Source organism: Delphinus delphis, chromosome 20, assembly GCF_949987515.2.
Source record: "Delphinus delphis chromosome 20, mDelDel1.2, whole genome shotgun sequence".
NCBI lineage: Eukaryota > Metazoa > Chordata > Mammalia > Artiodactyla > Delphinidae > Delphinus > Delphinus delphis.
The window spans coordinates 7293655-7316080 of record NC_082702.1 but is presented as its reverse complement, the minus strand read 5'-3'; the positions used below and the strand labels follow the sequence as shown (position 1 = coordinate 7316080).

At 58.8% G+C, this 22426-nt stretch overlaps 2 protein-coding genes across 5 annotated transcripts; one reads left to right on the top strand and one right to left on the bottom strand.

Moving 5' to 3' along the window:
• Positions 1-1613: 1613 nt before the first annotated feature.
• Positions 1614-6040, bottom strand: RRAS (RAS related). The gene is made up of 6 exons (XM_060000501.2): positions 5836-6040; positions 3832-3919; positions 3614-3716; positions 3428-3536; positions 2363-2481; positions 1614-2286 (listed from the first exon to the last, which is right to left on the bottom strand). Exons 1-6 carry the CDS (start codon positions 5986-5988, stop codon positions 2202-2204), a joined length of 657 nt encoding a protein of 218 aa, XP_059856484.1. The 5' UTR covers positions 5989-6040; the 3' UTR covers positions 1614-2201.
• A 1665-nt stretch (positions 6041-7705) lies between these two features.
• Positions 7706-21893, top strand: SCAF1 (SR-related CTD associated factor 1). Of its 4 annotated transcripts, none has more exons than XM_060000848.1 (11): positions 7706-7728; positions 10595-10708; positions 10957-11014; positions 11757-11851; positions 12161-12261; positions 12349-12464; positions 15686-18517; positions 19175-19257; positions 19477-19695; positions 21026-21154; positions 21461-21893. In XM_060000848.1, exons 2-11 carry the CDS (start codon positions 10601-10603, stop codon positions 21650-21652), a joined length of 3933 nt encoding a protein of 1310 aa, XP_059856831.1. In that variant the 5' UTR covers positions 7706-7728; positions 10595-10600; the 3' UTR covers positions 21653-21893. The 4 variants fall into 4 exon arrangements, with proteins under 4 accessions (XP_059856831.1, XP_059856830.1, XP_059856829.1 ...); XM_060000847.1 differs by lacking the exon at positions 7706-7728 and adding an exon at positions 7959-8968; XM_060000846.1 differs by lacking the exon at positions 7706-7728 and having other exon boundaries at positions 10576-10708; positions 12352-12464.
• The last annotated feature ends 533 nt before the right edge of the window (positions 21894-22426 follow it).

Below are 22426 nucleotides of genomic sequence, written 5' to 3'. Positions count from 1 at the left end.
TCACCTCCTCAGAGTGCCTCTAGGTCCTCTGAGAAATGGGGTGTCCCGGCCAAGAACTTAGCCCCATTAGACAGTGCAGAAAAGACTCAGGCCTTCTGCTTGCGGCATGTCAGCGGTGGGCCCCTGGGGAGAGAGAAGTTGGCCTGGGACTCGCTGGTTCCTGTTGAGAGCTCCTCACCCCTGGCTGGGGCTTAGGTAGAGATGTCAGATCTTATCTGGGAGCTGATAAAAAAAAACATCCCCATCCCACAGGGGAGGGCCCCCACTGCACAGAGCTTCTGGGGGCGGTGGGTGGAGGCTGAACACGCAGCACAATGTAGCTGAGCCACGCTTATTCCCAGGGCGGAAGGTTGAACCCAGGCCAAGGATTCTGCGATAATGAAACCCGGAAAGGGATATTTAGCTAATCATTGTTCTAATCTGGAATACAGAGGGACATTCATGGTTCTGGGGCAGGAGAACAGTGGGGCCTCCGTCATTGCTCCTGGGCATTTAGTATGTCCCAGGCGCTGCTTTCATTCTCTAGTTGCAGATCGGGCTCCTAAAGGCCTCTGGCTCTGGGAAGTGGCTCTGTGGTCAGCCCCTCTTTACAGATGAGAAGACTGAGACACACCTGCCCAAAGGCACTCAGATGGGAGGGGGCAGCGCCAGATTTGAACCCAGGCAGCCTGCTGCTGCGGCCACGCAGGGTCATTGTCTACCCTAGAACCAGAAAGCGGGTTCTGGGGTGGGTGTGAAGGGAATATTTTGGGATCGAGGCCCGGAGATTCTGTTGGGACTAAGCAGATGTAGGGGTGTGGGAGCAGATCATTGACTGGTGACAGTTATAAGGTGGAGGCCAGAGTTCCGGGGCACGGGGACATCTTGGTTGAGATTTCTGGCCTGGTGTGTCGAGTAGGTGTTGGAGCTCAAAGGTGGCCTGTCAGATGGGCCTGGAAGATAGGGGAGTGGTGGTCTCCAGTTCCGGCTCCAGCCTTCCAGGTTAGCAACTAGAGTACAGAATTGGGGGCCCTGATTCTCAAATTGAAGTGTGTTGTCACCTTATCTGCGGTGGCCTTAAGATGCCCTACATTTCAGGCCCCCCCAGGAGAGAGGCTCAAATGGGGTGCGTCCACACCGGCCTCCAGTTAAATTCAGGGTTTAGACTCAGATGTCAGCCCAACTGAGAACTTTCTGGAACAGAACTTGCCGGTCGGCTGCTTGGACACCAGCCCACCTGTCCCTTCTCCCTCTTGCAGCCAAAACGTCTTTCTCAATATACATTGGAGGTGGGAAGCAGGTGGGCGGGGTTTGTAGCAGTTGCTGCCTGTCTCCAAGATCCCAAAACCTCCTAGAACACCACTGTCCCATAGACCTTTCGGCAATAATGAGAATGTTGTATACTTGCCCTGCCCGTTCGGGGAGCTGCTGAGCCACATGTGAATACTGAGCTCTTGAAATGTGGCTAGTGTGATTCAGGAACCGAGTTTTAAAATTTTATTTAAGTTAAATTTAAATAGCCACATGTAGCTTCCGGCTGCCAGACTGAAAGGTGCAGTTCTAGAGCTTTCCGGGGGGGGGGGAGGGGAATGTGTTTTTCAGACGTTAGTACTTCGGGCTGCATGTGGAATCTGAAGTTTCCCCACCAGGGATCGAACCTGCGACCCCTGCAGTGGAAGCGCGGAGTCTTAACCGCTGGACTGTCAGGGAAGTCCTCCTCAAATGTGAATCTTCATCCCAACAAAATGCCCACAAAAACAGAAAAGGGTGCAGTCGTGCTGTTGGAGTGGAAGTGGGGGTTCAGACGCCTAGCTTGGCTTGTTCTGTATATCCCCCGTCCCTCCCCAAGCAAAGGGTCCAATGGTTCTCGGCGGATGGTGGTCCGTGGAGAGAGACTTTAGCGTGTCTGCGCAGCCCGAGCTCACCCACCTCCCCTGCCCTTTTCCCTTTTTAAAAAGCACCTCCTGACCTTGGCAGTGACGTTTATTTCTCTGGGGGAGGGGAGTTATATACAGCAGTGACCCGGATGCCCGGGAGCCCTCACCCTGGGGCTCGGGTGGGGGAAGGAGGCGGTGGCAGAAGGCACACAGTGGTGATGGCCCCTGGAGGAGGCCAGGAATCACGGGTGGGAGTGTAGTGTTCCTGGGAGACCCAGATGGGGAAAGAAGCTCGGCGAGGGCGGCTGGTCCCGAGAGCTCGTGCCGGTTGCTCCTCTCCCGTCCCTACAGGAGGACGCAGGGGCAACCCCCGTCCTTCTTCCTGGGGGCGCTGGGAGGGCAGGGCGGGAGCTCTTGTTCCTGGTACTTCCTGCGGGAAGAGGCTGGTGAGTTTGGGCCGCAGGGAGGGGGGTGGTGGAGGACGACGGCAAGGGCGCACTGCTCACCGGACGGCCCGCACCAGCTGCTCGAAGGCCTCGTCCACATTGAGGCGCAGTTTGGCTGAGGCCTCGAAGTAGGCCACGTGGTGGGAGGCGCTGAAGGTGGAGGCTTCGGATCGGGGGACCTGGGGCGTGGGACACGGAGGAGTCAGGTCCCTGCTTTCAAGGCTGGTCCCAGGGACTTCCCTGGTGGTCCAGTGGTTAAGGTTCCTCGCTCTCAATGCAGGGGGCCCAGGTTCCATCCCTGGTGGGGGAACTAAGGTCCCACATGCCGCCTGGTGCCACCCAAAAGGCTGGTCCCAGCTGGGGGAGGCAGAAAGACACACTGTGTGCTCTAACTGGGGTTACATACAGTGAGGGCCCAAGAGAAGAGGAAAACGTCCAGGAAGGTCCTGGCGGAGATGCCCAGGGGGTTAGCTGGGCGCCATCTAAGTAAGGAATCGGGGAGGGCTCCAGAGACCTTCTCCTGCAACCGAGTTGTCAGAGAAACAGAAAAGTCAGGGTGTTCCCAGCAGAGGCCCAAGCAAAGTCCCAAAGGGTGGAAATCCCCAAAGGCTTAATCGAAAAGACGAGTTCTGTGTGAAAATCACAGAGTCTGTGTGTATAGGGAAATGGTGAGAACAGAGAAAGGAAAGGACAAGATCATGGAGGGCATCAAAGGCCAGGTGGCAGAGCTGGGGTGCTGGGGAGCCATGGGAGGGCTGTGAGCAGGGGAGGGGCAGCCAGAGTGAGAGGTTGACTGGCGGGGAGAAACAGGAGGCTGAGGCCAGGGTCCAGGTAGGAACAAGAGGAGGGGACAGGACAGAACATTAGGGCTGGTTGACCCTGGGGGAGGTGCCCTTTTTTTCCATCCAGCTACCTCTCCTGAGAACGCCTGTGTGCAACGCTGTGGACTCAGAAGGTCCAAGGTGGGGCAACACGTCTAGTGGGGTGTGTGACAGTGGACCGAGGGAGCCAGAGGAGGATCCTGACATGAGGAGTCTCAGGAGGTGCACCAGAAGGAGCCTCCCAGACTGAGATGAGGTCCAGTCGTTCGCGGCGGGGGGTGGGGGTGGGGGGGGTGTCCCAGACCTGGCGCTGTGTCTCCAGATCTGCCTTGTTCCCGACCAACACGATGGGAAAGTCATCTCGGTCCTTGACTCGGAGGATCTGCGTGAAGAGCTTGCCCACCTCGTTGAAACTGCGGATGAAGCCAGAGGTCCAGACAGCTGCTCACCCCCAGCGCCCCCCCTGCTCCCTACCCCCCGTCACTCTCACCTCTGCCGGTCATTAATGGCAAACACCAGCAGGAAGCCATGGCCGGCGCGCATGTACTGTTCCCGCATAGCACCGAACTCCTCCTGGCCAGCGGTGTCCAGAACTGCAGGGAGGGGAGAGGGGCCTCTGTGGGGACGAGGGTCCCTCCAGCCACCCACCTCCCCCCAAGCCTTCAGCCCTGCCACTCCCCCTCCCACCATCTCCCCTGCCGTCCTCACTGTCTAGCCGGGCTGGGACGCCATCCACCATGCAGATCTTCGTGTAGGAGTCTTCAATAGTGGGGTCGTAGTCAGACACGAAGTAAGACTGGTGGGGTGGGAAGAGGACACCTTTACTGCAGTGTCCCAGTAGAGGTGATGTAGCCCTGCCTCTGAGCCCCGACTTTCTCGGCCCCCCTTCTGGGTCTCTTCCCCTCTTTTGAGTCTGTCTCCCTCTCTCTGGGTTTCTGTCCCTTCCCATGGCCCTCCCCAGGCTCCTGTCTCTGTCTCGTGGTCCTGTTTTTCTGGTATAAAGTACATTTCCCACATCATGATTACAATCCTGGCTATGTGGCATTGAACAAATCACTTCCCCTCTCTGAACCTCAGTTTTCTCATTTGGAAAATGAGGATAAAAATAGCACTAGGCTTAATCCACTGTTTGTGAGATTCAGGGAAAATCCCTGTTCAGTATTTAATATATCCCCTGGGCATACTAGGTGCTCAGTTATTGAGAGCCACTGTTGCCCAGAATACCTTGCTGTCTATAGCTCTCCCTCCTCCTCCTCTTTCTCTTCCCTCTTTTTTCTTCTTCTTCTTCCTCCTTCTCCTCCTCCCCCTCCCCCTCCTCCTCTTCGGGCAGCTTCCAGTGTCTCCTCCCAGGGGAAGGTCCCGGTTCCAATCCGGCTGCGGAGAAGCTGCCCCGCCCGCAGGCCGGGCCCCTCCCTTCCTGCCCGCCTCCAGCCAGGCTTTGGGCCAGCTTTGGGTCTGCCCCTGGGTGCAAGGGGCCCAGGGCTGGGGCATTTCTTTACACAGACAGGGGCTCCCTTGCAGGTGCTGGCTGGGGTCTCTTGAGCGGGGGGGCCTCTGTGGTAGCATCTCAGTAGCGGACACCTTTCTAGGGTTTTTCTGAGGTGGGAGGATTTCCCTCGGGAATGGGGTGGAAGTTTCCTGGGCAGGGGTGGATTTTCAGGAGAGAAGTGGTGACTTGGCAGCTGGGGGTCTGCAGGCTGCATCCTGCCTGTTAGCGGGGGTGCTTGGCCCTGGGGGGATTAGAGGTGTATCTGCAAAATACATCAGGAGAAGCTCAGGGGTGAAAACTGGGGCCTTGGGAGCATTTGGGAGGTTTGTCATAGACTATAGAGTCTAGAGAATCTTAAAGACCCTGAGATACATTTAAGATATCAGAGAAACTCTCAAGGAGCAGGTCTTTCTAGGGGTGTCAAGAATCTGGGGACTTACTCCATGGAGATGATTTGGGGGCTAGCCAGAGTTTCAGAGAGGGGCTCGGGGAATCGGAGTGGAGGAAAACTCAAGATGGAGGAGTGGTGGGTTTTCCTTGGAGAAGGGTGGGGGTCTGGGTCTGGTGAGATAGGGGAACCCCAGAACTTGGGGTCTTAGAGTTCTCTGGAATGGCCAAGGGGCGGGATCTTTTTGAAACCTCTCAGGTCTGAGGGTGCCTCTCTCAGGACTGGGTGGTCCTAGACGGGCCTCAGGGGCAAAGCCTGGGCATAATTTCCAGTTTCTGGGGGAGGTCCCTGGGGGAGATTCCAGACTGAGGGAATCTCAAGGGCATCGGGCACAGGCATTGTCTCAGGTTCTGGGTAGCTCAGAGGGGAAGTTTGGGTCTGCGATTTGGGGGAGATGGTGCTCAAGGTTGGGGGAAGGCGGCACCTAGGGGGGTGGGGGCCCATGAGAGTGCTTAGGGTCTGGATGGGGTGACTCTTCTGGATTTAGAGTGCTCCCAGGAGGCACCCACGGTCAAATCAGTAGGGAAGCGGGGTCTTGGGTACTGGGGGTAGGGGTGGTGGGTCTCAAGATACAAGTACAGGAGGAATGTCCCTCATGTAGTGGGTGGAGGCCCTGAGGGGCTCAGGGTCACATCTGAGGGGGACTTTTTTAAGATTAGAAGGCCTCACAGGAGGGTTTCAGTGATGGATCGAGGGGAAACCGGGGTCTCAGGGATCCCGCAAAGGGCTCAGTTCTGGGTCCCGGGGGCACCCCCCCGGGGTGAGGGCCCACTACCTGGATGAACTGGATGGTCAGCGCGCTCTTGCCCACGCCGCCGCCGCCCACGACCACCAGCTTGTGTGTCTCGCTGGGTGGGGGGTCCCCGGGCCCCGGCCCCCCGCCCCGGGGCCGCCCCCGCCCTGTCCCGGACGCCGCCCCGCTGCTCATGTCGCCACCGCTGCCGCCGCCGCCGCTACCGCCTTGGGGGGAGCCGGGCGGGGCCTAGGGGCGGGCCACGCTAATAAGGCTACTGCATAATCATGAACTCCAGCAAGAAGGGCTAGTATCTCGGGACACTTAAGAAGGAGGCAAGGCCAGGGAAAAGGAGGAGCTATGATAATAAGAGTAGGGGAACGGCGGTCGCTGAGAAGGGGAATTCCAAATGGGGCGGGGACACGCTAATAAGAGAACTGGGCTCACCCCGAGCGGCGCCACGCGCTCTTGGCTGGCCGGCCGTCTGGGGGCGGGGATATGCTAATAAGCTCTCATTCTCTCTTCCCGATGGGTCGGGAAGATAGCTCGGGGTGGGGCTATGCAAATGAGGAACCCCGTGATGCAGTTTCTCAGGGCACCATCTCCGAGGCCTTGTTCCAGTAGGCGGAGCTCGCGGACTCGCGCGCGGCCGTATATAGGCGCGCTCCGAGAAAGTAGCAAGTCCTGAGGGGTAGCTCAACCTCCGTCCTGGGATCCTAGCCAAGCTCCCAACGCGGGCGTCTGGGCTGGATGCTGCAGGCTCCGCCCGCTAAGGGACCCAGGTTTCCGGTTCCCGCTGTCCCAGCCAAGCGGAAGACAGACTGGGAGGGAAGATGGGGCCCTGGAGGGGGGACAGCGGGTAACTGGGCAGGGAGGGGCCGTGAGATCACTGCATTCCTAATCCCTGAGCCAGTTCGCCCAAGCCGGGATGCCTGGATTATGCCTGGTCTAGGGTCAGGATTTCTGGGTCTTGAAGGAGGAGGAAGCTGAGAGCCCAGACCCCTAGGAATACCTAGGAGAGAATAGGGCTGGAAGCTTGGACTCCTGGGTCCCCAGAAGGAGGGGACCTGGAGGTCCTTACTACTAGGTTCGGTAAAGGAGGGAAGCTGAGGGCCCAGACTCTTGGATCCAGAGGTTGGAGAGGCTGGGGACCCAAAATTCTGGATCCGAGGGAGTTAGGATGGGGAACCCGAACACTCGGGTTAGTGTAAGGTAGTTGTTTGAGACCAGGAATGGTCTGAGGATGGCTTGAGGGCCCGACTCCTGGATTTAACAGGAAGGAGGGCTCGGCTTCTGAGTCCCAGGGAGGAGGGAAATGTGAGTCCGGACTCCTCTGTTCTGAGTGAGAGGAATCGGAATTTGGACTTTTTCTGTCCTAAATGAGGAGGATGCTGTAGGGCTGCGCTCCTTGGTTCTAAATTTAGAGAGAAATTGGTATCGGGATTCTGGGATCCCTAGAATGTGGGCGGGGCAACTCCCAGCCTGTCCTGTGTTGTTTTTTTTTTTTTTTTCCCTACGGCCCACTCCTTGGAACTACAACTCCCTCGCATCTGTCACGCTGACCGCTCTTTCCGTCACTTCCTTTTCCGCCGCTCTTTCCGCGCGCGTGCTGGGTACTTTGAGGCCTAATCGCGGCCTACCGCAACCCCGCCCACTTCACCCCTCACCCCGCTTGCTGTCCCCGCGCAGCGGAGGCGACGCGCGGACTACGCCTCCCGGCGTGCGTCGCGCGCACCCGGCCTATGTGTCCTATTGGTTGCTGGGAAACTGAGTCCGGAGCCTTCCCACCAGCCTTCACGGCACCGTGCTCGATACTTGAAGTCCCGGCAAGCTCGGCGGTGTTTTAGCTCCACCCCTCTCCTCCCTCTGCTCGCGAGCCCCGCCCCAGCCCGCCCCGCCCCGCGCCGGGGCCGGAGCCGCAGCCCGAGCGGCGGGGTAAGATGGCGGCGGCGGTCCGGGCCGCGGGGCTCGGGCCTATCGGGGTGGGCGGGGCGGAGTCGGGTCGCTAGTTGTCCCGGGGTCCTCCCGGCACGCCGCAGGGCCTAGAGGGCTTAGCGGGTCGGCCTCGGGCCTGGTAGCGGCGGCGGCGCCTGGCGCCGAGCGGAGGGCCTTCTGAAGGCCCCGGGACGCGTCTGTGGTCCCGGGGGGCATCTACGGGGCGTCCCCGAGAGGATTGGGGGCGTCCACAGGGCCTGGACTGAGACTGAAGCCTGCCTTCCATCATATAGCTGGCTTGGGTCATTTTTGTAGGCACTGTTGATCGTCTTTATGAGCTGACCGGAGGCTAGGGTCTGTTTAGAGGGTTCTGGGGCCATCTTGAGATCTTGAGATATGTCCCGGGGTGAAGGTGATCTGCAAGAGCTGGGGAGTATCTGCAGAGCCAACTATAGCGCCTAGGGTATGTCTGTTAGGGCTGGGAAGTGTCTACATGTGCTGACCTGAGGATGCGGCTCACCTACAGGGGTCTGGGGCCATATAGCTGGGCCTGGAAGAACTGTTCCAGGGATAGGAAGTCTTTTATAGATACCCAGAGGAGCGGGATGTACCCACGAAGGGAGAGAGGCAAATACTGAGATGTTCTGAGAGGCCTGGATGGGTCTCCAGCTGTCTGGGGAGTGTCTAGTCTGGGTGACAGGAGGCTGGGGGCAGTTAGAAGAACCTGGAACCATCTAGGTGGCTTTGAGTGTGACTGCAAATTCGAATGCCTTTGGGGGGGCCATATAATTGCATGGAGAATAAGACAATGAAGAGTATTGGAAAATTTGCCCAGCTGTATTGTACTTGCCCTTAGAAAGTAATTTAAATGCACAATGTTGAAAAATTCTGCGTGGCCCTGGGGCTACAGAGAGAGTTAGAATTAGTCCTCCTTGGTCTGGGAAAGTCTATAGGATCGTCTAGACTCCTCTAGTGCTGTGATTTTCAAACTCTTTTGACCTTGATCTACAGTGAGAAATACATTTTTTCATTGAGACCCAGTGTACACCGTCATATGAATTTCATACCCAAGTCCCATTAATTAGTATTTTCATTTACTTGTGATGTATTGTGAAGAATCTTCTACTGTGTTCGATTTGCTTTGATAACAAGCTATTTGTAAAGCACTGAACTGCTATCAAGTTTATAGTTTGGGAAACTGATCTAGAGGGACCTAGCAGCGTCTGCAGAGGCTTCTCAGGTATAAAAGACCTAAGGAGCCGGGGGTGTGTCTGCAAATCCCGGGGCATGTGTGAATGGGCAAGGGAGGATGTTCATTCTACAGAGGGTTTGGGGCTCTGTGGGTCTGTAGTCAGCACATCTTGATTAAGCTTCTCTTATGTGACAGCGCTGTTTTACATAGCGTGTGCTCCCCCCACCCCCACCCAGGTGCCGAAGAGCAGCGCCAGGGCTGGGAACTGTCCAGAGGGGCTTATCAGGGTGAGAGTTGTCTGTGGGAGTTCGGGAAGGAACTGCAGGCTCTTAGAGAGCCAGGAGGCAGCATGGGAGAGCTTTCTGAAAATCTGGTACGAGGGAGACCAGGGCCGAGATCTTTTTTTTTTTTTTTTTTGGCAGGTATGCAACCGAGGGTGTAGGGGAGACCGAAGTAGGGGAAACCTGGGCGTTAAAGGCCGATGATAGGGCTTCCCTGGTGGTGTAGTGGTTGAGAGTCCGCCTGCTGACGCAGGGGACACGGGTTCGTGCCCCGGTCTGGGAAGATCCCACGTGCCGCGGAGCGGCTGGGCCCGTGAGCCATGGCCGGTGAGCCTGCGCGTCCGGAGCCTGTGCCCCGAAACGGGAGAGGCCCGTGTACCGCAAAAAATATTGTTACTCTGTATATAGCCCATGATAATTATTGTTACTCTGTATTGTTACTCTGTGTCGGGAGTCTGTCTCCTTTCAATTCTCACAGGCTTCCTCTGACTTAGATACTCCTATTGGGCCCACTTAGAGCTAAGCACACGGCGTTGAGGGTTAGGGGTTTTGAAGCTTTCTAGGAACTGTGGAACCAGATATTTATTGTCTTCAGAGTAGGAGACTTGACAGTTGCAGGGAAGCCTATAGCTGAAATCTTCGTATTTTCTGAAGCCCTAATCAAAATCCCCATCAGTCTGAAGAGTGATTTTTCACCTTCTGTATAACCTAAGAATTTCTGTGACATGGCAAAGCCTTGCGCCGCACTTCCACACAAGGGGCAGACAGGTGATCAGAGGGTGCTCCCTGCGGCGTCTAGTGGACAGCATTCCTGAAGTTCGTGTTTTCGTTTTCAAAGTGGCGTACTGGTTTTGTAGCTCATTCTATTATAGCTCCATCCTCTGTGTGTAAATACATTTTGTTGGGTCCCTCACCATCGAGGAGAATCGATGCTTTAGGAAGTGGCGTGGTGTTTGAGGCGCACCCAGCACACTGGCACGTATCTCGGTTTGGGAAAGGTGGGTTTATGAGACATCGGGGCAGTGTTTGAAATCACAACTCAACAGAAAAGAGTCTTGGCTCCCATGAAGGCAGGCTCCCGTGAGGTCTTAAAGGGGGAAGGTGCGGGAACTGGGGAGGGGTGTGTGGAAATAGGCCGGGAAGGCCTCCCTTTGGCAGAGGAGGCAACAAATTCAGACAAGGGAAGAGGGTTGCTCCAGTCCCTCTAGTGTCTGCACTGGGCCTGGTACTTGCCCGGGCCTGGGATGCGGTGGAGGAGAGGAGGGATGCTGAAGGGGATACAGTGTTGGAGGCCCCTGAGGTCTTCATGTCCGTCCTCTCCTTCCGCCACCTGGCACCACCGTGCCCTGCCCACCAGCCTCTACTCCAGACTCTCCCCCGCCTCCACCACCAGGTGACCATGGAGGAAGAAGATGAGTCTCGAGGGAAGACAGAGGAGTCAGGCGAGGATCGGGGTGACGGTCCGCCAGACAGAGACCCTACGCTTTCTCCTTCTGCTTTTATCTTGGTGAGGCAGCCAGACGCCTGGGGCCGAGGGAGGGAGGGGCCGGGAGTCCAGATTCCAGGGCCCTGACTCCTGGACCCTTGGGAAAGGAGGGGTTGGGGGGCCAGGACTCTTGGCCTGTCTGTAAGGTTTGAGTCTGGTTGTAGGGGTGTCTGGAATGGCTGTCTCCCAGCAGCAGAGCTTGTGACCTTCCGCATGCATCCCCTGACTGCTCTTTCTTTCCACCCCCTTCACCCTCACTTTTCCTTCAGCGGGCCATTCAGCAGGCTGTGGGAAGTTCCCTGCAGGGGGACCTGCCAAATGATAAAGGTATGACAGCTTCTGGTTCTTCCCAGCCCCCTGCCCCATCTCTGCATTCTTTCTCCTAATCTCATTCATATACGCTTTCCCGAGGCCTCCTGGGTGCCATCCTTGTGCTGGCACAGGGAGCCCAAGATGGGTTGGACTCTGTGGCCGTCTTGGAGGGGCTCACAGTCTGGCAGAGGGGAGACACAGTCCCAGCACAGAGGTAGCCCGAGGCACCGTGAGAGGGCAGGAGGCCCAGCTAAGCTGGTGTGGAGGGAGATGGGGTCCAGGAAGGCTTCAGTGAGGAGGTGACAGGGGACCTGTGTCTCTAAGGCTGTTGAGCATTGTCTGGTGAAGAGGAAAGCCTGATAGGTGGGGGCGGCACCAGCAGGCACACAGCACAGGGACCACGTTGCTGGACCGAGTTGTGGGTCTTTGGGGCTGGTGGGCAGAGGATGTTGGTGGGAAGGGAAGCAGGATTGCTCCATGGGGACTGGGTCACAGCAAGGCTTAAAGGCCAAGCTGACTTGTCTGGACTTCATCCTGAGGGTGGCTGGGAGGACAAATGGGTGAGAGAGTTGGTGCCTCAAAAGGGTGTTGGGAAGTCCTTCTGGGACCCAGGTTGGGAAGCGGTTGGATGGAGGCCGGGAGAGTAGGCAGGAGCTTGGTTCCTTTGTCAAGAGCTAGGCAGGCTCTTTTTCCTCTGCCAAGCAAGGTCTCTGCAACTAGTCCCCTGTCTCCAAACCCCATGCAAATCTCTCTCCAGATGGTTCTCGGTGTCATGGCCTTCGATGGAGGCGCTGTCGGAGCCCACGTTCAGAGCCCCGTTCCCAGGAATCAGGGGGGACTGACACGGCTTCTGTGAGTAAGAAGAGGGGGCTAGGGACCTGGACTTCTGGGGCTGGGGGAGGAAGCTCACTGGAGCCTGGATCCCTGAAATGGGGAAATGGAGTTGGGGACCCAGGCTTCTGTGTCTGGGGTGCTGATTGGGGGCAGTGTTGGAGGCTCTGAGGCCTGGTCCCTTGGGTCCTGGAGGCAGTCAGGTTGAGGAGTCAGTTGGATCCTCGTGTTCTCATGGGGTCTCAGATGTCTGGGTTACTGAGAGCTTAGGGCCTGTGTGGGCCCTCACACAAGCAGGGACAGGGTGGAGCCCCTCCTGGCCTATTCCAGGTGTTGGACGTGGCTGCCGATGGCCTCCTCGCGGGGCTGGTGAGCATCCTGGATCCCCCGGATACCTGGGTTCCCAGCCACCTGGACCTGCGGCCTGGCGAGTGAGTATCTGGGCAGCTGGAGTGGTAGAGGCCCCTGTCGTGGGAGTCGGACGCACCTCTGAGGCTCACTCATCCCCTGTCTTGCAGAAGCGAGGACATGCTGGAGCTGGTGGCCGAGGTCCGAATTGGGGACAGGGATCCAGTCCCCCTTCCTGTACCCAGCCTGCTGCCCCGTGTCAGGGCCTGGAGGACGGGCAAAACGGGTATGTGGGACCAGCGCTGAGTTGGCAGGCAGTCAGCCTCGGCGTCGCGTGAGCGTTAGCTGTTGTTGGTAGTAGTAGCGGTGCTGAGTACGTCATTTAGACAAAATCTGTACTGTCATGTCTTTCTCCTGTTAGACTTAAGTAAAGGTTGTATGCACGTGCAGATGTAATTAAAGTTAAAACTGATGTGAGAGCTACCATGTGGGAGCAGTTAGCGTGCGTCCGGGGCTTCTGAATATCAGTGTAACTGCGTTAGGAATTCGTCTCCCCAGGACGGGGGACTGTCAGCATCTCCGACTCCAGGAAGAGAAGAGTCTGAAAGAGGGAAGTCTCCTGCTCGAGGTGGCACAGCCAGTTGCTTAGTGGTGGCCCTGAGCCCGGGGCCTTCTGTGTGTAAAGTGCAAGTTTTTGACTTCTGCGATGTGCATCTGCCCGAGGGAGAGTCTGCTCCCTAGCCCTGCTGCACACGGTGGTAAGCCCCTGAGCAGTGTAGAGCAGAGGGTCTCAAACTCGAAAGGGCATCAGAATCACCACGGAGAACTTGTTAATCCACAGGTCACTAGGCCCATCCCCAGGGTTTCTGATGCAGCAGGCCTGGAGTTGGTAGGGCCCGGGAATTTGCATTTCTAACTAACTCCCCAGTGATGCTGCTGCAGATCCCCTGGGACCCTGATGAGAACCCTGGGTTTAGACTTCCCTTCTGCCACGTAATATCTGGGGAGGGGTGGAGGGGAGAGGAAGACGTAGCAGAAGGTCAGCGACGAGCAACTGTTCTGCCAGAGGCTTGCACACCCTCTGAACCAGTTCACGTTTTCCTTGTCCTTTTTTTTTTTAAGATTTAACTTTATGTATTTTTGGCTGTGTCGGGTCTACACTGCTGCGCGTGGGCTTTCTCTAGCTGTGGCAAGCAGGGGGCCACTCTTCACTGCAGTGGTGGCTTCTCCTGTTGGTGGAGCACCGGCTCTAGGCGCGTGGGCTTCAGTAATTGTGGCTCACGGGCTCTAGAGCGCAGGCTCAGTAGCTGTGGTGCATGGGCTTAGTTGCTCTGCAGCATGTGGGATCTTCCTGGACCAGGGCTCGAACCCGTGTCCCCTGCATTGGCAGGAGGATTCTTAACCACTGCGCCACCAGGGAAGTCCCATCCTCGTCCTTTCTTTTTTCTCACAGATCTGGGGTGACTTACTTATCCTTTAGGCTCAGGGGACATGGTGCCTGGGACCTACCATGCTCTTAGGGGGCCGCCACACTCTTAGGGGCCCACAAAAGTATTTTCATTTCTTTTATTATTTTTTTAAATTTTACTTATTTATTTGGCCGCACCGCATGGCTTGTGGGATCTCAGTTCCCCAACCAGGGATTGAACCGGGCCTCAACAGTGAAAGCCCAGAATCCTAACGACTAGGCCACCAGGGAACTCCCTCTTCATTTCTTTTAAAACCAGAAGCCATAGGGGATAAGTAAACAAGTGAGTGGGACAGGGTTCCAATCAAATGTTATTTACAAAAACAGGTGATGTGTGGGATTTGGCCCTTGGGCTTTAAGTGCTATCCGTAGCTGTGTCTGGAACCTAATAGCTGTTTTCAGCAGGACTCTGGGGTTATGTTTTGGGTTTTTGTTGTTGTTGTTGTTTTAAAATATTTATTTATTTTGGCTGTGCCAGGTCTTAGTTGTGGCGTGCGGGATTTTTTTTTTTTTTTTTTTTTTTTTTTTTTTAGTTGCAGCATGAGGACTCTTAGTTGCGGCATGTATACGGGATATAGTTCCTCGACCAGGGATCAAACCCGGGCCCCCTGCATTGGGAGCACGGAGTCTTACCCACTGGACCAGCAGGGAAGTCCCTGTGTTTTGTTTTCTTATTCCAAGTGTTTTTTGGTCTTCGTTTGGAAAATACTAAGAACGCAAGAAGAACTCACCCATAGTCCTTTAAAAAAAACTATTTATAAGGAAGCGGATGTCTCGAGTTTGCAGACTGCTACGATCTGCAGACGTGGTTTTTGCCTCAGGTGGTGGTAATAACAGCCCGGGTAGACAGAGTTCGTGCTCAGCAAGTCCTTGAAGGCAGGGATTTTTGTCTCTCGTTTGCGGTTCTGTTCTATACCCCAAGCCGCGTCTGTCAGATTGATGATCAGAAAAAATGTGTTGAACGAATGAGCAAACTCCCCTTTTATAGATGAGGAAACCAAGGCAGACAGCAGTTGAGTTGTTTGCCCTCGGGCATATCGCGGGAGAGGGCTGGAGCCTGGGATCCGGGTGGGGAGGTGGCTCTGGTGCTGCCTTCTTAGCCCCGGGCTTCCCTGGCATTGTTCATGTGACCATGCCGGCGTCCTTGCTGGGGCAGGATCCTGGCAGTTACATGTGGTTGAGAGAGTGGCCTCCAGACTCTGATGTGTGTGTCTGAATCCTGGCCCCGTCATCCGCCCCGGGGGCAGCCTCGATCAGTTGTCTCCACATGTGTGACTTGTGGTGCTGAGACCGTGGAGTGCTTCGAAAGCAAGGTCTCGGGAGGGCGGACAAAATAACGGAGGACAGCACGATGCCTGGCCCGGTCAGTGATGTCTGAGTCCCAAGCAGATGTCGCCCCTGGGATGGGGCTCATCACAGAGTGGCGGGGGCACGGTGAGGACTCGGGCTCGCAGGGCTCACCAGCTCTGCCACTTTCTGACTCTGGAGAGGGAGTTTCACCTTCTCAGCCTCACGTTAGGCCTCCTGTACAAAGGGATAGATTCCCTCAAGAGGCAGCCGGCTCATCAGGCCAGGGCTTGACCCCTGCAGGTGATCCTAGGTTGGAACCCTGGCTCTCCCATCCCAGCCTGTGCCTCCTGCGGGAACATCACTGCTGTCATTGGTCAGGGCGGTCTTGGGCCGCAGGCCAGCTTACATCTCCGGTAGATATGAGAGTGCGGGCTCAGAGGCCACACCGACCGAGTTTGCATCCTGACTCCCCCCTGCTGACTGTGCTCTAGGGGAAGATGCCACAGCTCTCTGTGCTGCAGTTTCCTCCTGGGACCCCGGGTCGCAGTACCTGCAGCGTGGAGCGTAGGTACTGTTGTTAGGAGCATCTTATGTATTGACACACGTGAAGCACTGGAAGCAGTGCCTGCTGGTGCGGCGAGTGCTGAGCGAGGGGGACCAGCAGATGGGGTGCTGACCTGCCTGCGGGCCTCTCCGCTGCACTGGGACAGGCACCTGACCGCCACCCTGTCTCTGCTCTTCCTTTGCAGTTTCTCCGCAGTCTCACTCTTCTCGACCCACCTGTGCCCGCCACCTCCTCACCTTGGGCACTGGAGACGGGGGCCCTGCTCCGCCCCCTGCCCCCTCCTCTGCCTCCTCTTCGCCTTCCCCTTCCCCCTCATCATCCTCCCCTTCCCCGCCTCCCCCTCCACCACCCCCGGCCCCCCCGGCCCCTCCTGCACCCCGGTTTGATATCTATGACCCCTTCCACCCCACCGACGAGGCCTATTCCCCACCGCCTGCTCCAGAGCAGAAGTACGACCCCTTCGAGCCCACTGGCTCCAACCCCAGCTCATCGGCGGGGACCCCCTCACCTGAGGAGGAGGAGGAGGAGGAGGAAGAAGAGGAAGAGGAAGAAGAGGAAGAAGAGGAGGAGGAAGCCCTGTCCCAGAGCATCAGCCGCATCTCAGAGACCCTGGCGGGCATCTACGACGACAACAGCCTGAGCCAGGACTTCCCAGGTGACGAGAGCCCGGGCCCGGACCCCCAGCCCCTGCAGCCGACTCCAGCCCCTGGCACACCGCCCCAGGCCGACTCCACCCGTGCCGACGGAGCCACCCGCCGGCGCGTCTTTGTGGTGGGGACTGAGGCGGAGGCCTGTCGGGAAGGCAAGGTCTCCGTGGAGGTGGTGACGGCCGGTGGCGCCGCCCTCCCGCCCCCTCTGCTGCCACCGGGCGACTCAGAGATTGAGGAGGGCGAGATTGTCCAGCCTGAGGAGGAGCCCAGGATGGCGCTCTCCCTCTTCCGGGCCGGCGGCCGGGCCGCACGACCCCCTCCGGCGGCCCCGGCCCCCGCTGCGGCCCAGCCCCCGCCCCCGCCGCCCGCCCCCCGGGCCCCCGAGGGGGACGACTTCTTGTCTCTGCACGCGGAGTCCGACGGCGAGGGCGCCCTGCAGGTGGACCTTGGGGAGCCGGCCCCCGCCCCGCCCACCGCGGACGCGCGCTGGGGCGGCCTGGACCTGCGCCGCAAGATCCTAACCCAGCGGCGCGAGCGCTACCGGCAGCGCTCGCCCTCCCCGGCCGCCGCCCCCGCCTCCGCTGCCCCCACTGGCCCGCCCACCCGCAAGAAGTCGAGGCGGGAGCGCAAGAGGAGCGGCGGTGAGGCCAAGGAGGCCGCCTCGTCCTCCTCCGGCGCTCAGCCCGCCCCGCCGGCCCCGGCCTCCCCCTGGGACCCCAAGAAGCACCGCTCCCGGGACCGCAAGCCGGGCTCCCACGCCTCGTCGTCCGCCCGCCGCCGCTCGCGGTCCCGCTCCGCCCGCCGCCGCTCGCGGAGCACCGACCGGCGCCGCGGAGGCAGCCGCAGGTCCCGGTCTCGGGAGAAAAGGCGGCGGCGGCGGCGCTCGAACTCCCCGCCCCCGGCCACCTCCTCGTCGTCGTCTTCCAGGCGCGAGCGGCACCGCGGCAAGCACCGGGATGGCGGCGGCAGCAAGAAGAAGAAGAAACGGTCGCGGTCCCGGGGCGAGAAGCGGTCTGGGGACAGTGAGAAGGGCCTTGCCCCGGCCCAGCCGCCCTCCGGCTCCACCTCCTTGGGCGGAGAGCGAGACAGCCGCCGCCGGGGGGCCGTGCCGCCCTCCATCCAGGACCTCACGGACCACGATCTCTTTGCCATCAAGCGGACCATCACCGTGGGCCGGCCGGACAAGCCTGACCCCCGAGGCCCCTCACCGGCTCCGGCCTCATCGCCCAAGCGCGAGGTCCTATACGACTCCGAGGGACTGAGCGCCGAGGAGCGGGGAGGCAAGAGCAGTGAGAAGGACCGGCGCCGCTCTGGGGCGGCCTCCTCCTCCTCTTCCTCCCGGGAGAAGGGATCACGACGGAAGGCACTGGATGGGGGGGATCGGGACCGGGACAGGGACAGAGATAGGGACAGGGACAGGTCATCCAAGAAGGCCCGGCCCCCCAAGGAGTTGGCGCCCTCTTCAGGGCCCCCGCCAAAGCCACCTGTCAGCAGCGGCTCAGGCTCCTCGTCCTCGTCGTCCTCCTCATCCTCCCGGAAGGTGAAGCTACAGTCCAAGGTGGCCGTTCTGATCCGAGAGGGTGTCAGCAGCACCACATCAGCCAAGGAGGCCACGTCTGCTGGCCTGGGCTCCATCGGAGTCAAGTTCAGCCGAGACCGAGAGAGCCGCTCCCCCTTCCTCAAGCCGGATGAGCGGGCCCCTACTGAGGTGGCCAAAGCAGCTCAGGGCAGCACCAAGCCCAAAAAGACCAAGGTCAAGGCCAAGGCTGGGGCCAAGAAAGCCAAGGGGACCAAGGGAAAGACCAAGCCATCCAAGACCAGGAAAAAGATCCGCAGCGGTGGGGGCAGTGGCGGTGGTGGCAGTGGCCCTGCGACGCTGAAGAAGTCCAAGGCGGACAGCTGCAGCCAGGCGGCGGGAGCCAAAGGGGCTGAGGAGACTTCCTGGTCCGGGGAAGAGCGGGCAGCGAAGGCCCCTAGCACCCCGCCCCCCAAGGCGGCCCCTCCACCCCCTGCTCTCACGCCCGACTCGCAGACTGTGGATAGCAGCTGCAAGACACCTGAGGTCTCCTTCCTGCCAGAAGAGGCCGCTGAGGAGGCTGGAGTCCGAGGTGGGGCGGAGGAGGAGGAGGAGGAAGAGGAAGAGGAGGAGGAGGAGGAGGAGGAGGAGCAGCAGCCGGCCACCAGCACGGCCACCAGCACGGCTGCGGCCGCTCCCAGCACCGCCCCTAGTGCGGGGTCCACGGCTGGCGACTCGGGGGCGGAGGATGGACCAGCCCCCCGTGTCTCCCAGCTGCCCACGCTGCCCCCACCCATGCCCTGGAACCTGCCCGCTGGTGTAGACTGCACTACCAGCGGTGTCCTGGCCTGTGAGTGTCCCCTGGGGGGGCCGGGGCACATTAGGGTGGACAGACAGGATCAGGGAGGAGGTCATGTGGGGACAAACTTGGAGGCAGTGGAGATACCTTGGAAGGGGTGGGTATAGTGACCAGGACTGGGAGGGCCTTGGGTGGGTAAGGGCCAGTCAGGGTCTGTCCAGAAGGCTCCACGATGTTTGGGTGCACTGGGAGAGCACTGGGCAGATGGGAGCAGCGGGCAGCCAGTTGAGCAGAGACTGGAGGAGTGGGGTGTGTCCTGGGGTCCACCTAGAGGTAGACTGGGGTAGGCTTGGTAGAGGGACCGGAATCGGGGAGCAGGGAGCAGTATCCCTTACGGGATGGCAGGAGCCTTTGCTAGACTGCAGAGGTGGGGAGAGAGGCTACGGGGGCTCAGGACCAACTCGTCACTGTGTGACCCTGGCCACACGCCACCCCCACCCCTGCCCCCCACACACCTCGAGTCCTAAGAACATACAGGGTGGGGGCTGGTTCTCTTGGTGGCTGAGGCCCCTTTTCCCAGTTAAGAGCCTGAGACCTTATAGCCTGTCTGGGGGCCCGGGGCGGGAGGTGGCACGTGGCTGGGTGAGGGTCACCCTCTTCTCTTGCGTCAACTCCCGATCCTTGTCGTCCACTCTCCACCTACTGCAGTGACTGCACTTCTCTTCAAGATGGAAGAAGCCAATCTGGCAAGCCGAGCAAAGGCCCAGGAGCTGATCCAGGCCACCAACCAGGTGGGCTTCCTTGGGGAAGAGTCCCCGCAGCCCCTTCTCTTGTCCCCTGTTTCGGGTTAGGAGAGGAACTTCAGCTCCCAGCAGGCTTTGGGGCAAGGTATCTGCCAGAAGAGGAGCCTGTTGCCTCTGGGACTGTTGGGAAATCAGGGTGGGAATAGGGGTACATGTTCCGTCCTCCCCTCCACCTCCCTTTGCTTATCCTCCAACCTTTTCCCACAGATCCTCAGCCACAGGAAGCCCCCCTCAAGTCTGGGGGTGACGCCAGCTCCTGTGCCCACCTCTCTGGGTCTGCCCCCTGGCCCCTCCAGCTACCTGCTCCCTGGCAGCCTCCCCCTGGGGGGCTGTGGCTCTACCCCTCCCACCCCCACTGGGCTGGCTGCAGCGTCTGACAAGAGAGAGGGCAGCAGCAGCTCCGAGGGACGTGGTGACACAGACAAGGTGAACTGGGCTTGGGAGAGGTGGGTTAGTGGTGACAGTTTTGCAGAGAACGCAGGCAGATACTGAGATGCAGGGGCCCGAGGAGAATGCCAGAGACTGATGCCAGCAGATGAGGACTTAGATAAAACTGAAATCACTAAATTGTAAGGAACTAAACTTTCACTTGATTAGATGATTGGGAAAGCGGTGCTAGACAGGTTTTTAAAGAATTTCGTATAGAGATGGGATGGAGGTAGGGAGAGAAAGAAAGAAAGAGATATGGATATAAACACACGCATGTTTATACATATATCTACTACAGGCTACTCTTTGGTCATCTATACCTCTCTCACCCCGATCTTTTTGTGTAAGGGGGGCTCGGGATGGTTTACAAACAAAAAATCAAGCATCTGTTCCTGGACGGAGGGAGGAAGAATGGGTGCAGGGCAAACAGGCCCCCCCTCCCCCCACTACATCTGGCTCCTCCTCCTGGGCCTTGGGGCTGTGTACCTTTTGGGTGGGTCTGGTTGCTGGTCGCTATGGCCCTGTCACCAGATGATGGCGCTGCTCACCCTTTTCGCACCCCACATACAGAGCCAGAGGAAAGCAGAACAAACCCCCGTGTTATAAGCCCCGTATAAACGGAGGTGGGGCCACAGCTTTGATGTGTACTTGTCCATGGCCTGTGCCATGGGCTGCGGGACAGGGACAGTACAGGCCCTGAGACGAGCAGCAGGTCCCTGTTCCGCCAGTGAGGCTGCCCTGTCTGTTCTCTGCCAACGTCCTCTCTCTCCACGTGTGAGACGGGTGCAGGACACAATCCCTTTCTCTTGGCCGCATATTTAGAAACCCACTCCTGTGGGGCTAGGGAGGCCTGAAGAGTCCCCCCGGGGTGGCCGTGGCTCCCCCAGCAGCTCACCCAACAGTTGGCATTCGTGTTTCATGGGAGATATTGGCCCTGAAGGCTGGGGTGTCCTGCCCTTCCCAGGCCTCAGTTTACCTGCCCCCATCTTCTCTGGGATGGTAGGGAACAGCCGCCTGGCTCAGGTCTGTCTCCCTACCAGACTGTAAGGGCAGGGGACACATGGGTCCTGGTCATGGACGCCTGGGACAGCCCAGGGTCCAGCCTGGAAGAGATGCTAGTGACATTGAGAGGCCCAGGCCTGGCCTGGGGTCTGGGGCGACTGTAGCAAGGGGAGAACAGGGCAGACCCTAAGCAGGATTTCCACCTCTGGGAGTAGCTGGATGGTCAAGAAGTCTGAGCTGGTGGGCAGGTGAGTGGAGGTAGGGGTTCTGCAGTAACTCACCTGGCCTTTGCTGTCCCTTCTTCCCACTGTCGCCACCCCGCCAGTATCTGAAGAAGCTGCACACGCAGGAGCGGGCAGTAGAGGAGGTGAAGCTGGCCATCAAGCCGTATTATCAGAAGAAGGACATCACCAAGGAGGAGTACAAGGACATCCTGAGGAAGGCCGTCCACAAGGTGGGGCCCAGAGGGGGACAAGATGCGCAGAGGTGGGGAGAGGATGAGACGGAGTGATGGACGTGAGCAGACAGGCGTACAGAGATGGGGAGACAGAGGGGCAGTGGGTCACTCTGGAAGGCGAGAGGGTGACAGGATGCCTCAAGCCCACCTGGGCCTGTTCTGCTGGCATCAGGGGGACAAGTAGGGATGTTGGCCTGGATTTTGGCGGAGGGGTTCCCATCCCAGTCCCCAGCTGTGCTCAGCAGTCTAGGTGCAGGGGACCATGGGGACTGGCAGTGACTGCAGCTGCCCCTTGCCCCCCAGATCTGCCACAGCAAAAGTGGGGAGATCAACCCGGTGAAGGTGAGCAACCTGGTGCGCGCCTACGTCCAACGCTACCGCTACTTCCGCAAGCACGGCCGCAAGCCAGGGGACCCTCCGGGGCCCCCACGGCCGCCCAAGGAGCCGGGACCCCCTGACAAGGGCGGCCCGGGCCTGCCCCTGCCCCCTCTCTGAGATCCCCAGCCGCCCCTTTCCTCCTTCGCTGTCTCTCTGGAATTCTGGACATATTTATGGCTCTGCCTCCCTACGTCCCTCCCCTGTCAGTGGGATGATTGGGGGAGGGTTGCTGCGGGAAAGAGGAGAGCCCCCTGCCCAGCCCCACTGCCATCTCCCTCGCCCCAAGCCTGTGCCCATTGCCCCTCCCCTCTGTTCGTGCCCCTACCCCAGTTTCATTAAAGATTTCATGAAATGTTACCCCTGAGCCCCAGGACTTTTAGCCCTTTCTTTTCAGAGTCCAGTTTGGGAAAGGGTTGGGGAGGAGCCTTGGCCCAAGTGTGAGGGTGGTTAGCGGGGAAGTAGACAGTGTGACTTGGGAAAAGTGCATTCCTCTCACTGGGCCTGTTTCTTCGTCTATAAAGTGGGTGTTGTGAGGATTAAGAAAGACGCAGGCGGGTGAAGCACTTCGAACCGGACCTGGCACATAGGAAGCCGTTGCTACTGATACAGAGTGGTGGTGATGAGAGGGAGAGGTCCCTGCCCCACCTGACCAGTGTCTGCCCAGCTCAGGGCGTCTAGGTGCTATTTGTCTAACCTTGGAATTGCCCCAGAAACAGGATCTTTGTCCTCCATTCAGTTTTTTTTTTTTTTTTACCAGTCCTATGAGGCTGGGGTGATCTAATTGACTCCCCCGAGACGGAGAGGGAAACTGAGGCATGGAGCAGCAAGGGCCACACAGTGAATCAGGGCTGTGCTGGCCTCCATCAGTCCCTGTTACCCAGAACCCAGGCG

What these genes read in the sequence shown, in the direction of transcription:
- RRAS (XM_060000501.2), bottom strand. Translation starts at nt 5,988, where the DNA reads ATGAGCAGCGGGGCGGCGTCCGGGACAGGGCGGGGGCGGCCCCGGGGC. An exon ending in TGACCATCCAGTTCATCCAG is followed by an intron (nt 3,920 to 5,835) that starts GTAGTGGGCCCT and finishes CCACCCCACCAG; the next exon opens with TCTTACTTCGTGTCTGACTA. An exon ending in CGTCCCAGCCCGGCTAGACA is followed by an intron (nt 3,717 to 3,831) that starts GTGAGGACGGCA and finishes CCCTCCCTGCAG; the next exon opens with TTCTGGACACCGCTGGCCAG.
- SCAF1 (XM_060000848.1), top strand. Translation starts at nt 10,601, where the DNA reads ATGGAGGAAGAAGATGAGTCTCGAGGGAAGACAGAGGAGTCAGGCGAG. An exon ending in CTCCTTCTGCTTTTATCTTG is followed by an intron (nt 10,709 to 10,956) that starts GTGAGGCAGCCA and finishes CTTTTCCTTCAG; the next exon opens with CGGGCCATTCAGCAGGCTGT. An exon ending in GGGGGACTGACACGGCTTCT is followed by an intron (nt 11,852 to 12,160) that starts GTGAGTAAGAAG and finishes GGCCTATTCCAG; the next exon opens with GTGTTGGACGTGGCTGCCGA.